Genomic DNA, 17,499 nt, shown 5'->3' on the forward strand with positions numbered 1-17,499 from the left:
GCCACAGGCTCCCTATACCCCGTGTTCCCCCACCTTCGTCCCTAGAGAAGCAGGAATGAAGGGGGCCACCCAAGAGGGAGCCCAGTGGGTCTTCCTTGAGCCAGGGGGTAGGGAGGCCTGGGTTCTAGGGCTGGCCTTGCCACTTACCCGTGCATAAGCCCCTTAAAGTCTCTGGGCCTCAGTTTCCCCATCTGGACGACAAAGGGGTTGGGCTAGAGCCTTCAGCCTCCCGCCTTGCCCAGAGTGTGAGGACAGGGCTGTGGGAGCTGGTAAGAATACAGGCTCCTGAGTCCAAAAGGCATAGGTGAGTCCTGGTTCCAGCATTTATTGCTGAATGATCTTGCTCAGTCCCTTCACCCCCTTGAGCCTCCATTTCATGGTCTGTAAAAAGAGAATAATAGCAGTTTTTGAGGATTAAATGAGCTAATGTGGGGGAGTCCCTGGCACAATGCCAGGCACAGCATCACCATCAAACGAGGGCGTGTTGTCACGGTATTAGTTAGGGAATTCTGCCCTCTGGAGGCCAGTGGGAGGAACAGCAGGCGAGGGGAGCCCGACCCTCTGCCCGGAAGGTTAGAACCCGCCTTCCCGGAGTGCCCCTATTGTCCAGATGGGGAGAGCGCAGCCCGGCGCTCGTCACTCGGTGTGCGCCTCCACCCACTGGCAGAGGCGACGGGCGTAGCGAGCCGGGCTGACGGTGGAGAAGGTCCGGCCGGGGTAGCGCAGCGTCTTCCACAGGTGTTCCAACCGCTTGCGGAGCCCGTAAACAGTGGCGAGGTCCACGAGGCCCAGGAAATAGCGTTGCTCCGGCCCGTCCAGGATGTGAAGGGCGTTGGGGGAGTCTGGTAGCAGCCGACGGTTCTGGGCTCCCGGTTCATCCGGGCTCTGTACCCCTAGCACAGACCTGGGGGCCAACGGGTGGGGGTGAGGCTACCGCCTCCTCCAAGGGCCCCCAGCCAATTATCCCTGTTAGCCTGGCCAGGCTGCCCCTAGACGGCACTCTGCCCTAACCTTGTGCTTCCTTCTCTCATTCCCCACCTCCAGGCGTGTGAAGTCAGATAAATTAAGAGTCTCGGTAAAGTGTAGTTGATGGTCTAGAGCTGCATTATTAAGTAGCCACTAGCTATCTGTGGCCTTTGAGCACTTAAATGTGGCCAGTCCCAACTGAGACGCACTATAAGTGTAAAATTGAATTTCCAAGACAGGGTGAGAAAAAGGATGTAAAATATCTCATAAATATTTATACCGATTAGATGATGAAATACAATTTTGGATGTATTGAGTAAATAAAATATATTATTAAACTTATTTTTACTTGTTTCTCCTTTCTTTTCTAAAGAGACTGCTAGAAAAATCAAAACTACATGTGTAGTTCACATTACATTTCCATCGGGTAGCTCTGGTCTAGAGCATTGAGGCCACACAGACCCTGGCTCTGCATTCATGTGCCACATCGCTTCGAGTAAGTCTCGTCATATTTGGGTATTTCCTAAACTTCTGTTTGGGCTTATTCAACCCTAGAAGTTTCAGGGTGACAGAGTTGAAACCTTGGGAACAAAGTCCAACCCCAGTTAGCAGATGGTGTGTGGGGTAGTTTTTCGTTTTTGGGTTTTTGTTTTGTTTTATTTGGTTTGCCTCCAAATGTATCCAGATCAGAAGATGCCTTTCACGGGGCCCCCAGTCCCAGCCAAAGCAGGTTCAGTTCCCTAACTTGATCCTACTTAGGGTGGGGGGAAGTGGAAGTAGGGTGTCACTGAAGGGTTCTATTTCTGCCCTGTCCAGGAAAATAAGCCAGTGAGAGACAAGCCCCGCCCAGGCACCAACCAATCAGAACTCAGTAGCCTAAGAGCAGGTACCCTCTGCTGTGCACCGGTTAACAGGGATGATGGAGAGGTGTGTGTGTGTGTGTGTGTGTGTGTGTGTGTGTGTGTGTGTGTGTTAGGAATGATGTTCTGAATGAGGGGTGGAAGGATTGGGGTGGGGAACATGGCTATTCACAAGCCAGCATGGAAATATTTCAATGACAACAATTGTTACATGCAAACTCAGCCATGATCTAAGTACCAGCTGGGGGCTGAAGGCAAGGAAGAAGCTGATCTAACTTGGATGTGCAGACTTAGGGAGGTTCTGTGCCCATGACTGGAATTCCACCCTCTAGTCAAGATGTGCCCAACCAGAGGGTGTGGGGAGCCATTACCCCGGATCCTGCTCAAGCCCAACCCATGCCAGGGTCTTCCTCTAAGGGTTGGGGATGGGGGTGCTGGATGAGTGGACATCATTTTTCACTTGCCTTTTCTGCCCACAGGATAAATGGTCTTAGCTCTTTAAAGTGCCTGTCTTAACCACTATGTAATTCTGTTCAGCCACAGAGGTGGGTCTTGAAGGACTGAAATCCAAGTAACTAGCCGGAAATCATTCTATAACTTCCCTTCCACTTTCCGAGCCTCAGTCTTCACATTTCTAAAATTGGAATGAGCCCACCTTAATGAGGCTTATGATCAGCACGCAAGGAATGATGTTTACTATTACAAAGGGGAGGACAACATGACGATCGTGTCAATGGTGATGACCTCAGGGTCCTAGAAGTGGAATTACTGGGTTAAGGGGCAAGGGCTCTTTCCAAGGCAACAATTAAATACGTCTGAAACCTTCAATGGCTCCATAACCCCTTCTAGAAAATGGGCAGATTTCTTCAAATTCAGACTGAAGCCCTTGTCCAGTTGGATGTCACCTGTTCCCTCCCCTGCTGTGGTCCACCTGGACCCTCTACCCTTGCCAGGCAGGCTTCTCCAGCCCTCCACTGTATACACACACTTTGCATTTTCCAGTCTTTGAGCCTTTGCTTATTTGGTCCCCCACCTCACCATCTGTGTTTCCCATGCCCTCATCACCTTGTTCTTGCTGTTGCCCCTGTGAGGAGCCCACCTGGCTGTGCGGAAGACAAGGCTGCTGCCCAGGCCCCTCTCATCCTCGTGGAGATGCTGGAAGGCCATCAGGAGGCTGTAATCCAGCACGTTGAGCTCCCGGAGGAAGGCGGTGTCCAGTTCCATCTGGCGGAGGAACCAGCTCCGCTGGGGCCCTGCTGGAGCATTAGCACCCCCTCTTGAGTGCTCGTGGTATGCCAGGCAAGGTGCTGAAGGCTCCATATGCATCTGCCCCAGGAGATGTTGTTACTGCCCCATTTCAGATGAAGGAACCCATCTGTCATTTGCCTTGGTCACCTAGCTAGTAAGTCATGGAGCTGGGATTTGAACCCTGCTCTGCCTGACTCCAGAATTTCACCCCGAACGGAGAAAGAACAGGCAGCGACCATCCCGTGGCTCACCCAGATCAATGGTCTTGCCCTGGAAGTTGAGGTCCTTCAACACCAGGACAAGGGGGCTGCCCTCAGGGGCTGGGTCGACCCATCGGCTCACCTCGCAGCCCTTGATGTCATACCTGGGAGGCGAGGAGAGTGGGGGACATGACAGAATTCAGCTTTACACGGACCCGAGACACATGGGGACCCTTGCAAGGTAATAATAAGAAACAAGAGCTTCCACTAGGTGACTGTTCAACTCCTCAGCACAACCCATTCCATTATTGTCCCTGTGTTAGAGATGAAGGAAAAGGCTCAGGGAGTTTTTTTGACTTGCCCCGGACCACACAGGAAGTAAACGGCAGAGCCGGGATTCCAACTCAGGTCTTTGGAAGCCCAGTCCAGGTTTTACCCTTGCCCGTGCCTGCTTCTCAGCACCTTTTCATCCCTGAAGGCCTTCCAGACACATGCGTCCAACCCTAGGCAGTAGCACCAGGAGGACCTGAAGGAAGTCGGTGGCCTTGGGGGAGCACTAATAGGGAGCACCGATGAGGGCAGAGTTCAGAGCTGGCAAGCGCTGAGGACAATGTGCTATCAAAGGCTGGGCTTGAATCCCTGCTCCTCACATAGTACCTGTCCGGCCTCATTTGCTCATCTATAAAATGGAGGTGATAACAACTCCTACCCCTCAGAGTTGTTATGGGAATAAAGAAGATTATAAATGCAAGTGGCTCAACGCGATGCCCAATGCATACTGAATGCGCAAGAGATGCTTGCTGGTCGTGGGTATCGCTGTCTCCGACCCCTCAGGAGATGCTGGGAAGATCCCTTCTCCTCCCTGCGCCTCAGTTTCGCCGTCTATCTAGTGAGTGTGGGTGCTTCCGGTGGCACATTCCAGGCGGCCCGAGACTCTGCGAGGCCGACTCACCTCTCGGAGATGCGGCCTCCGGGATAGAAGACGCTCTGCATGATGATGAAGTATTTCTGGGGACAGGGGCAGGGAGTGAGGGAGGATGGGATCTCGCCCCGCAGCCGCCCCCTCCGGTCCGGGCCCCTCGCCTCGGCCTCACCCACCTTTTTGCCCCGGGCCACCCGCAGACTGTGCACTCCTAGAAGGGGAGAGGGTGCCAGGTGAGGGGCTCCAAACTAGGCAACCCGGGGTCCATCCCGCCCCATCCCCAGGCTTCGCCTCTGTCTCGAGTTCCGCTGCAGCCCGAGCCCGCACCTCCTGCGGCGCCCCCAGATCCCCTCTCCCGTAGCCGGACTCGACCCGTCTCTAGAGTCAGCCCCAAAGATACCCGGGCCTCGGGCACGGCCCCGCCCACATGCCCTCCCCAAGCGGTGCCCAATCCTAACCCCTCCCCTTTGGGCCCCGCCCCAGATCTTGGTCCCGCCTATCGACCAACGCGGTCCCCCTACATTGCCATCTAGGACCCGCTCTGCACCGAACTCTGCCAGCAGGCGGGACCGCCTCCTGTCCGGTCCTCTCCGCCCGGCTGGGCTCAAGTCCCCCGCGCCCCGCATCCTGGACCCGCCCCACTCCCTGGCCTCCTCCCCTCCTCTGTCTCTCCTTAACCCTTTCCCCTCTCCTCGCAGTCCCAGGTCCGTACCCAGCAACCGCGCGAGCAGCGAGTGCGGATGCCGCTGCAGGTGCTGCACGTAGCGGGGCAGGTGGGCGAGCAGGGCCCGCACCTCCCTGCGTCCCTGGGTCTTCAGGAAGAAGCGCTGGTCATGGCTGGGGGTGGGGGGGAGGGAGGTGACGGGAGGGGAGTCACTGGGTAGGCCGGGTTGGAGCGGCTCCCATCAAGCTTCCTGACCCGGCCTGTCCATGTGTGGATCTGTGGTCCCCAGTACAAATTCGCGAACCTCGCCCTTAGTCTCTCCTCCTTCATCTGACCTCGATCCGGCTGGGACCCTCCCTGACTTGGACATTCTATTTCTCTCCCGAATGCCTCCCTCCACCCCAGGACACCACTCCCACTCCGACCCCTGCAGCCAGCTCACGACAGGAAGAAGCTGGCCTTGCTCTTCGAAGTGCTGAGGAACTGCAGGTAGGGACCGCCCGGCCCCAGCGCGGCTTGATAGTCCTCCTCCGCCAGGCCTAGGGAGTGGCGCAGCCAGGCGAAGGCAGGGCCAGCCAAAGTGCCCAGCTCGAAACCCTGCAGGGGAGGAAGAGCAGCCCCAAGTGTCCACCGGGGCCCAGGTGTGTGTAGTTGGCCCTAATGCAGGAGGGTTAAGGTAACCACACCGTTCTTGAAGGCCCTGAGGCAAGCCATTCCTCCCACTGCATCCCTGGGGAAACTGAGAAGATGGTACCTGCCCCCTCCCATGCTGCAGTCTGGGGCTTCCTACCTCCTGAACCTGGGTTAGGACCTCGGAGAAATCTTCCTCAGTGGGCGGCCCCTGCAGGGAGGGGCAGAGGGGCTCAGAGCAAGACTCAGCCCCCCACTGCCAGCCCCAGGATCTCCAAGCGTCCCCCAGGGCCTCACCCCCTTCACCTAATTCGATTCCTCCAGCAAACAGGGACCGCCCTGGGTGTGCCTAAGTTGGGAAGATGGGGCTACAGACCCTCCTAGAACTGGAGGGAAGATGAAAGAGTGACCTGAGGCAGGTCCTGGTGTGTCTCATCCACAGCCGGGTCCCTAGCACTTGCCTCTGAGTTAAAGCCTGGCACATTCGCCAGACACACACATTGGCCAAGTGAAGCCGGATACCTTCCCAGGAAAAGAAGACGCCAAAGGACCTGCCTGTCTCAGCCTGGGAGGGTCAGGATCAGAGAAAGCTTCCTGGGGGAGCTGACCCTCAAGCTGAAATCTGAAGGGCAGTGGAGAGGAGGAGCAGGGTGCTCGTAGCACCGAGAATAGCATTGGTGGCTACCAGGAAGGGAAGGAGAGCTCAAGTGACTGGAGTAAGGGAGAGATGGAGTGTGAACAAGGCTGGACAGCGGGCCCCTGGGCTTGAACCAGCAGGACTCTGAGGCCATGATGAGTCCTGGGGAGCCATGGAAGATTTCAGCAGATTTAGAGAACTTCCACGGACTCTTACACTCTCCCTGGACCTCTAGGTTCCTGGGCCAGGGCTTGGCTAGTGGGACGTGATCACACTGTGCACACGTGTGCATACACACAAACAACACATATGCTCACCCAGGCCCATCCAGCTGCTGAGCTTGCATTTGGGTGACCTTTTCTGCTGAGCCAGCCTGGCCCCAGTCTGAGCTCTGGGGAGGATGGGCCTGGCTGGCAGGGTGGGGGTAGGGTCTCTTCTCAACCATACACCTGGCAGGGCTGGGACGGCCTCAGAGACCAAGAAGTACAACTCCCATCCCCCACAGTCATTCTATAAATGGAGACACTGAGGCCTAAAGAGAGGCAGAGGCCCATCTAGAGTCGCACAGCAACCACCTGGGTCAGGGGGCTCCTCAAGCCCCCAACACACCTTAGGGTTTTCCAGGTCCTGGCCTCAGCCCCCACCCCAGAATGTCCCTCCCTCCCTCCCTCCCTGCATCAAATCCCCGCTCTGGTGCCCAACTCTGCAGTGTTAGCAAGACAGGGCATCAGCCACTCACCGTGGGCGGGTGGTCCATAGAGACCTGGGTGGCAGCCCACAGCCCCGCCTGCATCATACAGGTCAGCCGGTGCAACTCATGCCCCGGGCCAATCTCAAACAGGCCGAGGCGCGGCTGCTTGTCTCGCAGACGCCAGAGAAGGCCATGGCGGCCAGAACTGGAAGTGGCTGCTCTGCGTCCAGCCTCTGGGGAGAGGGCCAGGACCTAGTGGCAGGAGGCACAAGAAGCAATGAGCATGTGGCAGCATCACAGAGGGAAAAGACCTGGATGTAAGTCCCATCTCCACTACTTTGAGCCTTCCTCTTATCGCTCTCTGCCTCAGTTTCCCCAGTTGTGAAATACAATTGGAGAAAACAGTTGGGTGTTGTGAGGGGCCACACAGTCTCTGGCATGCAGTCAGCACCCCATTAGAGTGATGATTATTATTAGCAGTATAGAGCAAGCAGTTCTGCAGCCAAACCTGGCCCCAAGACTGATTTTTTCACCAGCTGTGTGACCTTAGGTAAGTCACCTAACTTCCTGCACCTTGTTTTCCCATCTGTGAAATGAGAATTGCAACAACTTTGTGACAAGTATTAACTTGTTACTGTCGAGTTTGAGCTCCGTGCACAGGAACCCTTGATAGGAGCTGTGATGCCGGAGATTCAATCATCTATTCCACTCGTCTGTGCTGAGTTCCTCCAGGCGAGCCAGGAAGGTCAGCACAAAGCTGAGATCATATAGCGCTGGCCCATTAGTAGTAGGCACCCACTATGTGCCCAGCGCTGGCAGAAAGCTTGACCTCCTAACAGCCAGCCCTATGAAGGAGGAGCTTTTAATATCATCTCCATTTTCCCGATGAAAAAACTGAGGAAGTTCTCGGGGTATACCCGCCGGACTTCCCCCTTCATACCTGCAGTTTCCTACGTGGGGCGTGTTCTGGTCCCCGCCCAGGGCAGGACCCTTCCTGTGCTTGGATGGGGGGTGTGTCCCTCCCGTACAGGGAGCGGAAGACAGGCTCTTGCCCCCCAACCCTTCCCCCTCCTGTCCTCCCTCGGGTCCGCACCTACCTCGCGGGGCCCCGGGCTCGGCGCGGCCATCACCCCAGCAGCAGCTTCCAGATCTCTGGCCGCGTCCCCCGCCGCCCAGTCGCCCCGCTGCAGGAGTCAGGCTCCGCCCCTACTCTGGACCGACCAATCGCGCGATGCCGGTCACGGCTGCACCCAATCCACGCAAGAGTCGCCGGCGATCGCCTGCGGGTCCCGCCCCCAGGGCTGCAGCAGCCTTCGGACCGCGGTCCAGGGCTGGGCGGGGTCCCTGCGCGTTGGTTGGGGTCCTTGGGAGGTAAGATCCCCCCCGCCCCGTGCCCCATTCGTCCCTTGGGATGGAGGACTCGGGTCTTGGGGTCGCTTGGGAAGGCAGTAACCTAAACCCAGCCCCGTCCACCCACTCAGGCGTGGAATTCCCAACGACTGTCTTTCAGGTGGAAAAACTAAGGTCTAGAGAGACAAGTGACTACCTCCAGGTCACACAGAATGTCGGGGGCGTGCATGCATTCAATATATATTTTAACACTCGCTATGGGCCAAGAGCAACGCTAGGCCCAGGGATTCAATGGTGAGAGGAACACAGCTGCCGGCGTGATCTTTTAAAAGCATAAGTTGGATGATGTCACTCTCGTGCTTAAAGCCTCCCGTAGCTTCTCACAGCCCTGGAACAAAATCCAAACCCCTCGCCTGGGCCGCAGGCCCTTCTGCCCACTCTCCAGCCCTATCTCAAACTACTCTCCCTAAACCCACCACACAGCCACAGGGATTCCCCTCTGGTGCTCAGCCGCCAAAAACTTTCACATCTCAGGGCTTTAGCAAGCGTTGTTCCCTCTGCTCGAAATCTTTCCCCCCAGGCTTCCATTTGCCTTATTCTTTCTTGTCACCACGTCTAACTCTGAATGTTCTCTCCTCTCCTTCTTGATCACATCACCTCGATTTATTTTCTTCATCGCAATTAACAGTCAATTGTCTCCTTCATGTGTTTATTACAACTCCCCCTAGAATTGGGGTGCCAGGAGGGAGAAACCACGCCTGGCTCAGTGCCTGGCACAAACCCGTATTTGATAGGTATGTGTTGGACCAGTGTGAGTAGGATGTGCAAAGGGCCTGGGTGAGTGCCAGGAAATGAAAGGTCAGCCTGGTGGTGGGTGGAGTGAGTAGGAGAGCGTGTGAGTGAGCGAGCACGTTCTTGTAGGCCATGGCAGGGAGAGGGGTAGGGACCTGGAGAGTTTTAAGTGTGTGAGAAAGATGCTCAGATGTTTTCAAAAGGTCACATGCAGTCAGATTGGAGGGGGTCAGAGTGGATAGAAGCAGCAGGGAAGCCTTCGGCGATTTAGGGCAGAGGATGATGGTTTTGCATCAGGAAGGTGGCTGGGGGAAGTAGGAGAATTAGCAGGATTTGGAATCTTATAAATGGGGTAAAAGGAAAGTCATGGTCAGTGATGTCTGCCAGGATTCTGGCTGGGGTCAAGGACACAGGATGATGCCAGTCAGCAGATTTGGGGGGGAGGAGGAGATGAGAATTCAGATCACAAGATGAATTTGAGGTGCCATTATGACATCGGATAGGAACATTAGGTGGGGAGCTGGTGCATGTGCAATACACTAGGGCTCAGGAGAGAGCCAGGCTGGAGGTGAGGCCTACGTAAGGACCAGATCACCCAGAAGGGTGTGGGTCGAGAAGGCCTGTGACGAAGCCCTGAGGAACCCACTCTCTCAGGCAGAACAGAGGAGCATGAGATATAAAATGACTGAATGGGTCATCACAAACACCAAGAGAGCTTCTGAGGGTGCATCGGGGGGATGCCACAGGCCATATATGGTGGAGGGGTCAAGGAAACGTGCTTTGGATTTAAAGACCAGATGTCACTGGTAGTCTTGGGTGCAGCCCTCCTGGAGCAACGCTGAGCACAGCGGCAGTGAGGAAATGCAGGCAGTGGGTGTGGGCACCGTTTGGGGAGTTTGGCTGTGAAGAGGAGTGGGGAAGAGACCTGGAGAGAATTATTGGGTCGACGGAGGGTCCTTTAAGTGGGAGCCTGGAACGTGTTCATGAAACGCTAGGAGGACCTTGTTGAGAGACAGAGGCTCTTCCCATGAGAGGCGGATCATAAGAGACAGGGCCGAAAGCCCAAGTGGGCAGCTCTGCCTGGACTGGAGGACAGGTGAGGGCAGGTCAGGTGTGCCTGCAGCTGCCTTCTGTTCTCTGAGGGCGACGCCTCCGCTAACTAGAGGAAGAGCAAACACCCAAGGTGTGATGGGTTGGAGGCTTACCTTAGTCACTGTGAATGGGAGAGTCAGCTGCCCAGAGGCACACGGAGGTATTGCTAGGGGGCTAATGCTGGGGCCTGTGCCAGATCAGTCAACCTGACACCAAAACCAGCCCTGCTCTGGCTCAGTAGCAGCCCCCACTGCTTAGACTCACACTAAGTTGAGCTGATGGTACTCAAGACAGAGGACAGGCTTCGGCTTTTAGGGGACTGGCCTGCAGGTCCCTAAAATACGAGTGCATGCTGGATGGCAGGCACGGGAGAGGTGTGGTGGCTGATGTGGGGTCTGGCAGATTACCATGCTTCCACCAACTCCCCAGCCGTGAGCCGCACCAGGCTGGAACATCTGTCCCAGTCCCTGCTTTATCCCGTGTCCAGCACAAGGATGATCCAGTAGGAACCTAAGGCGCCTCCTTGCACAAATCAGGGTCTCCTGACCTGCGACCAATGCAGAAGCCAACTCCCAGCTCCTCCCCAGACCCCAAGCAGCCCAGCTTCCCTGGTTCAGGACGGCACAGAGACAAACACACCATCAATGTTTATTGTTCAGCTCTCCCCAACGGGCTGGTGCTAGGGCTGAGGGGCTGGGCCTCCATGAGGAGCAGCAGGTCTGGGGTCTGGTGTGGACACTCTAATGTGCCCTGAGGCTTGCTGGTGGTCCTTGAGCCTGTCAGTCCTCTCCCTAGGCTTTCCAAGTCCAGAAGTCCTGTGGGGTCTGGGGCTCCGTCAGACCTGGGAAAGCTTTATCCTGTGTCTAGCGCAGTGATGATCCAGTAGGAGGAAGACATGTGGAGAGAGATCAGGTGATGTCTCAGAACTTGCCAAGTCCAATATTGGCTTGTGACAGGAGGGAAACTGAGGCAAGAGGGTAGAACTAAGAGGAAAAAGTGACGGAGTCTGAAGGCGAGGTAGGGAGGACCAGCATCTTTCAGGCCCCGAGCCAGAAGGTGGAAAGCGGGAAACTTCCAGGTACTCCTCCCTCCTGGCTTCTGGAAGGGTGAGCAAGGGAGTGGGGGCTCTAGTCAGTCAGGGGTGAGCTCTGAACAGCTCCATTCCCCAGGGGTATCTGCAGGGCGGCCAGGCTAGAGGAGGCCACAGGGCCTGGGCAGGTCCTGTGGGCGCCCCCTCTTGGTATGCCCTGGAGGGAAACAGAGAAGGGGCAGGCAGCCTCGACCCCGCTGGGCCTTCACTGAGCCTTTTTGGCCACCTTCTGGTTCTTCAGCATCACACAGGTGATGAACACTCCTGGAATATACAAGCCATAAATTCCAGGTAAGATCCAGGCTCGGGTTGCTTAAGGCCAGGGCAGGGCACAGCATGGCAGAGTGACCCACAGGTGGGGCCTAGCACCTCCCCAACCACCCTTCAGGATATCTGATCATCTCCCTAGTCAGCCATCAAGCTATACATCCACCCACATTCATTCAACAAACATCACTGAGTGCCTATCACAGGCAATTTGCTGTGTTTGATGTTTTAGATTCTACGGTGTACAAGATCCACCCAACTATCCATCTACTCACCCAATCAACCACCCGTCCACCTACCCACCCACCCAGCTGCCTACTCAACATTCAGCATCCACCCACCCACCCCATCATTCAGTCATCTGATTGTTGATTCATCCAAACCACTTTCTTGAATACCAACTTAATACCACTGCCTGTGCAGGAGCTGAAGACACAGTGATGATGAAGACATAGTCCTAAGAAGCCCACAAACTAAACTTTGGGAGACAGAGAGGTGCAGGAATCATGAGCCAGGGTGACAAGGGGGTGAGAGGTGATAAAGGTATGAGCAAAGCAATAGTGGTGGTGAAGGAAGCAGGAAAAAGGGAGACATCCATCCCATTAGGGTCCAAGGAGCCCAGGGCATCACTGACTTGCAACCCTGAAGGATGAACAGGAAAACCCCAGAAGTGAGTTGGGGGGAAGGAGCCTTAAGCAGATGTACAGCAAGTGCCAAAGTGTGGCCACACGTTCGGCGGTGGGAGAGGGCTCTGGGGTTCCCTAGACACACTGCCCAGGGTTGGGAGATTGATGACTTACCTACAAACAGGAGCAGCAGGAGGCCGGCGGCTAGTGGGATGGCAACAGCATAAGCTCGGGGCAGGAAATACTTGTGGATGACATGCTGGCTGTCGATGAATGGCTAGCATAGAGGGCACAACTCTAGTGAGCAATCCCCACCTTGCCCAGCCCCCCAACATCCTACCTCCTCCATCTCAGGGGCTGACCCCACTCAAAGCATCTGCTTTAAGATAAGGGCATTTTGGGTGTCTTGAGTTGTTTCTTTCCTTCGTTTATTTAATAGTTGTTTACTGGGCACTTGACTGGTATCTGCTTTAAGTTGGTGCTGGAGACCTGGCAGTGAACAGCAGACAAAGGATTTGCCCTAAGGCCCACACGGCTTAGCAGGGGCAGAAGATACATGGGAATCCTCAAGCGATTCCCATCGTGGGCTCCAACGTCTTCTTTACTAACATTTTCCTCCAAATGATACTCAGTTCTGCAAAACTGCCTTCCAAACACACTGCACTTCTTAAGCAATAACCAACAACTCCCCCACCCCCAAATCCTAAAGGCCCTCCCAAAATCCACTGGCACCAATCAAGCCCAGAAGGCAGCAGGGTAACAGGAAGGAATAGATTTCCCATCAAAAGCTGAGCAAATCAGGAACAGGGCTTAACAGTGTAGCAGTTAAGAATACAACCTTGGGCCCGACCCTTCTCCCTGAGCCTCAGCTTCTTCGTCTATAAAATGGGGACATCACTGGCATCTTCTTCATAGTGCTGTTCTGGAGATTTCATGAGCTATTCAGGTAAAGCACCTAGCACAGTGCTTGTCACATAGTAGCTGATTTAATGATGTTGGGGTCGGCTGCAAGATCAAGGAATTGGAGATGAGGGCGGGGTAAGAACACGTACCAAGAGAATCACCCAGGTGGTGTAGTAGGTGAAGATGATCAGGCTAACGGCGACGAGGCCAAGTCCCACCACCTGGTCCGTCCCCGTGGCCTAGAGAAAAAGGAGGGCTCAACTGACAAAGTGCCTCTATTTAGATGCCCTGTTTAAGAGGAGGCGTCGCAGCCTGATTACGCTGACAGAGTGCCGGACCCCGGCGCTTTCAACCGTATAGTGGGCCGTCGGGAGCGCAATCCCGGTTCCGAGTGCCCAAGCCCCGGCTCCTGAAAAGACCCGGGACCCCCAAACCCAGCACTCGGCCCCAAACTCACCATTTCCCCCACACTCCGCACAGGAGAACCAAGCAACATCCGGTTCCGAATCCGGGCCCTTCTGGCCTTCGGCTGCGGGGCACGCCGGGAGTCGTAGTCCTTAGGCCGTCCCAGGACTACGTTGCCCAAGACAGGAAAGCACCGCCTTTCCGTTTGCATGTCGGGAAATGTAGTTTCTCAAGGGCATTGTGAAACATGTCGTTCCCGAATCGCCCTAGGGAATGGAAGAGTACTCTTGGCCTCAGTCCTGTCGAACTCGTCCCTGAAGAAAAGCCTATGTCTAAATATCGGAGAGTCCCCAAGCCAGAGCGGGATCGGGTCAGGGAGGGTCGGAAGTCTCATTTTTCAGATGGGGAAAATGAGGCTCACAGATGGGCAAGGACTTGCGGAAGATTACAATTCGAGTCTGTGGTGAAGCCGACACCAGAACCGAGAGCTCTACTTCTCGGTCCCGAGGCCTTAATTTGTGTGTTGAGGGGAAATGGGGTGCAGAGAATGCTCACCGCCCAGCGGGAGATGGGAGGAAAGGCTTGCCAGAGCTCTCAGAGATGGGGAGGATTTCGATTGGCTGTTAAGGGGTGTGCCCCCTTACCATCGCCTGACTTTCCTATCCACTCTTCACTGGAGGGATGAGGCCAGCGTGACCCTACCTCCCCGCACTCTCTGCCTCTCGGGCCGTGGGTGCCCCAGGCAGCAGATCAGACAGGTCTTTGGACTGGGCGCGTGTGCCGGACCCTCTCCAGGCTTGGAAGCCTTTTCTTCCGAGAGCAAGGGGAGGTTGGCCTCATCACCTTTGATGTGTCCTCCAACTCTGGAGACCGGAACACTGTCTTCCCACAGCTCGCCGGATGATTGCTTCTCAATCATCAGGTCTCACGGGATGCCGCAGGTCCCAGGGAAGTCACCTTCCCTGGACAGGGGTTCCTTCCTCTATGCTCCACAGCCCCAAGTGTATCTCCATTATGACGCCTGACACCATGTTTTAGTTGATTTACTTGATCCTGCCCACCTGACTCTGAGCTCCTGAGGACAGGGTGCCGCGTCCTCTTTCTACCCTACTGCGTGACAAGGTCCGGAGATGGGGACAGAGGCTTCAAGGAATGCATCGTCAAGAACGAGGACGTGGCGTGTGTTTAGGGATAATTGGTTTCTTAGGAACGATCCTATTAATAGGGGGAATTTGGGTAGCACAAATTCTAGTAAGTGTAAACGCTGTACAAATGGATTTCCTCAAAATTGGCTCTGAGGAAAACATAGTAAATTCCCCGCGTATGGAATCAGCCCTAGTCACCCTGACGTGTCCAGAATGCGTAAACCCTTTATTTGAACAATTATTAAGGGAAATTCCTTTTGACGCGCCTCTTAAAGATATTATGAATAAATTATAACAAGCTGAATTACTAGAACCAGTTTATACTCCTGTTCCCACGCAGTTAGTAGAAAAATTAGTAAAGGATAAGAAATTTACTCATAAGCCTGTGCCTACTATGGAAGAGCCTCCTTTTGTGGCCTAGTGGATAAATAGAAAACTCTGGTATCCACCTAGGGGGTGCTAATAATATGAAAAGATTACCTGATCTTCCTTTGCCTTATACAGAAGTTTATAATAAAGATAGTATACATATAGTGAATAAAGATGGAATTCATGTGCCTTATAGTAATTTAAGTTTCATAGAAAGGCTGGCTAGGTCAGGACCTCCTTGGTGCTTAAAAAACAAAGGAACAGAAACTTAGCTTATGAAAGCAGCTTTGTAAAACTGATTTTTATAAATATTTCCCTCAATACTGCACCAAGGAAACTTTTGAACAGCTATGAGAAAGGTTCAGCTTGAACTTTAGATATAGCATAAATCAAAAAGCATTTAAAAGATTTCTTCAGGCAGAAAGAACAATGTCTGCCCACAAGCCAATGCTTGCTGTTATGAATACATCTATCCATCACCTTTACTTAAATCAAACTGTATCTTACGTAATAGATATAAGAATTAAAAGTTTAGATTGTTCCATCAGGTAGTTCTGTTCTAATGATTGAGAGAAAAATGTACTAGTTAATCATGAATATTAATAATATACTCTATAAGATTTTCTGCTTCGCCTAACCACAGAAATTTAACTCCCTGCTACCTTAACAACAAAGTATAATCAAATGCCAAAATGAAAAGTATAAAAGTTGTACTCAAATCACAATAAAACGGAACAGTGTCACACCGCCTCTGAGTTGTGTAGTCGACTGTCTCCCGCGCTGACGCCTTGCCCACCTTCGGGGCCCCCTGGATCCTGTGGTGGCTGGACCGCGGCAACAGGGTCTGTAGGCTCTGCTGTATCTCCAGTGCCCAGAATGGGGCTTGGTGCAAAACAGCTTTGAATCAACTAGCCTTAAGATTAGGTGACTTTAAATCCTGGAATGCTACTGAATACCGCATCTAGGGACACCGGGGATTGCGTGGAGGCTTCCTGCCCTGTCTCCATTTGGGGGGAGGTGGTGTGAACCCGCATGGTTTGCTCCTGCTGGCAGCATGTCTCGATAGGTCGTCTAGTCTGAGCCTAGTTAGGGGCCACCCTTCCTACGCTGATAGGAGCAAACTTTTTATTCCCTTCCCTTTGTATGCTGACTTTCACTTAGCATTACTGTGTTCCAACTGAGGACCCCTTTTGGCCTACAGCCCAATTCCTTCCTTGTCTCAGGACAGACTTTGGGCTCAGCGGGGAGCCAATTTGTCCCTCCCCCAGTGTGCACCGAACAGAGAAAGGGACCGAGAGTCAGCCTCCAGGGTTTACAGGGGCCCAGCCCGGGATCAGCCCTGAGAAGGGGTGAGGATAATGCAGTGCTGTGGCAGGGACTAGGCCTGGTAGTCTGGTCCTTTCTGGCCTGTTCAAAGCCGCTGAGGTTTCCTGCCACTTCTGAGCTCATTAAAGGGCCAGGGTGACTTGCCTTTCCCAGAGCTTGCTGCAGGCTTCCTCTGTAACTTGAGACGGGCTGGGATCAAGGGCCCAGGCCTGGAGACAATGCATGTCTGGGGCCTTTGTAGAGAGGTTGAGAACAAGCTCCGCACCATCAGGCTGTACACTCCCTTTCTCATTTGATCCACAACCCCATTTGCAGCTGAGAAAACTGAGGCATAGACTGGGTTTTGTCTTCAGGCACGCTTGTTACAGGCCACCTGACTATTGGGGAGGTCCAGAGAACAGAACGTGGGCTCTGAGGTCAGAGCTGCTACTTACTAGGTCTGAGACCCTTCTGGGCTTGCTTCCTCCCCAGGCCTCTGGTGTAATAAAGGTGGTAATAATTCTGACTGCAACCAGGACTTGGAGAACACTGGCCACCCACATCTTCCCCATCCCCCAGAGTGTCACCTTACACATCTGGCTTTCATCTGATGCTGTCTTTGACCCCAAAGTCAAGTCAGTAAAACAAACAAGGACCGACATGCCATAACAAAAACTGAAACATTTAATTTTTCCCCCCAAACCAAGACAGATACTAGGCTGATTTCCCTTTACAATGTTATTTTCTACCATAGAAGCTGGGACAGAGATACAAACGCAGCCCACTGAATCAGGGTGGGGTGGTGACAATATTCTGTTAGAAAAGAGGGGAATAAAAAAAAGACCTCCCCTCCCCCCATCTCCCTGCTCACCTCCCTCAGGAGAGGAAAACGTGGACATTCTCCATCCTGGCAGATCATGCCCTGTAGTCAGTTTGTGAGGTGACCAAAAAAATAACCTAAAAATATTGTAGATCTTTATTTCTTTTAAATCTCCCAGTAAAAACGTTAAACTGTCTTCCAAGAAGATTCCAAACTGGCATTGCATAGACCAATTCCTTTCCAAAAATATCTCTAATATAGTTTCTCTCTAATATATAGAATTTTTAAGTCCAGGAGCCGTGGGCGCCTAGCTGTGGGGAATTCACTGAGCTTGAGGGACCAGAGGGCTGAAGAAAGGGGCCCCACATGGGGATGAGGCCGGGGCCCCAGGCCTCCAGTTCCAATCAGTATTGATTTGGTTGTGGCCAAATTCTCAGTTAGTCCAATTACCCTGGCCCAGGGCCTGGCATGGGAGGATGTGACAGGCTCTGTTTCCTTCTGGGGTGACTGTCAAGTA

At 53.8% G+C, this 17,499-nt stretch overlaps 2 protein-coding genes across 2 annotated transcripts; both read right to left on the reverse strand.

Moving 5' to 3' along the window:
- Positions 1–305: 305 nt before the first annotated feature.
- Positions 306–10,412, reverse strand: PIP5KL1 (phosphatidylinositol-4-phosphate 5-kinase like 1). Its single transcript, XM_039861581.1, has 10 exons — positions 7,916–10,412; positions 6,867–7,070; positions 5,651–5,701; positions 5,303–5,457; positions 4,909–5,033; positions 4,373–4,407; positions 4,227–4,282; positions 3,326–3,438; positions 2,926–3,079; positions 306–904 (listed from the first exon to the last, which is right to left on the reverse strand). The coding sequence occupies exons 1-10, from the start codon at positions 7,943–7,945 to the stop codon at positions 637–639; spliced, it is 1,191 nt and encodes a 396-aa protein (XP_039717515.1). The 5' UTR covers positions 7,946–10,412; the 3' UTR covers positions 306–636.
- A 272-nt stretch (positions 10,413–10,684) lies between these two features.
- Positions 10,685–13,569, reverse strand: DPM2 (dolichyl-phosphate mannosyltransferase subunit 2, regulatory). The gene is made up of 4 exons (XM_039861597.1): positions 13,396–13,569; positions 13,088–13,177; positions 12,210–12,312; positions 10,685–11,406 (listed from the first exon to the last, which is right to left on the reverse strand). The coding sequence occupies exons 1-4, from the start codon at positions 13,552–13,554 to the stop codon at positions 11,348–11,350; spliced, it is 411 nt and encodes a 136-aa protein (XP_039717531.1). The 5' UTR covers positions 13,555–13,569; the 3' UTR covers positions 10,685–11,347.
- Positions 13,570–17,499: the final 3,930 nt, after the last annotated feature.

This window comes from Pteropus medius, unplaced genomic scaffold (genome assembly GCF_902729225.1).
Source record: "Pteropus medius unplaced genomic scaffold, Ma_sr-lr_union100, whole genome shotgun sequence".
In the NCBI taxonomy this organism is placed as follows: domain Eukaryota; kingdom Metazoa; phylum Chordata; class Mammalia; order Chiroptera; family Pteropodidae; genus Pteropus; species Pteropus medius.

What these genes read in the sequence shown, in the direction of transcription:
- DPM2 (XM_039861597.1), bottom strand. Translation starts at nt 13,554, where the DNA reads ATGCAAACGGAAAGGCGGTGCTTTCCTGTCTTGGGCAACGTAGTCCTG. An exon ending in CCACCTGGGTGATTCTCTTG is followed by an intron (nt 12,313 to 13,087) that starts GTACGTGTTCTT and finishes CCTCTATGCTAG; the next exon opens with CCATTCATCGACAGCCAGCA. An exon ending in CCTGCTGCTCCTGTTTGTAG is followed by an intron (nt 11,407 to 12,209) that starts GTAAGTCATCAA and finishes TGTATATTCCAG; the next exon opens with GAGTGTTCATCACCTGTGTG.
- PIP5KL1 (XM_039861581.1), bottom strand. Translation starts at nt 7,945, where the DNA reads ATGGCCGCGCCGAGCCCGGGGCCCCGCGAG. An exon ending in CTATGGACCACCCGCCCACG is followed by an intron (nt 5,702 to 6,866) that starts GTGAGTGGCTGA and finishes CCCTCCCTGCAG; the next exon opens with GGGCCGCCCACTGAGGAAGA. An exon ending in GGGCAAGACCATTGATCTGG is followed by an intron (nt 3,080 to 3,325) that starts GTGAGCCACGGG and finishes ATGCTCCAGCAG; the next exon opens with GGCCCCAGCGGAGCTGGTTC.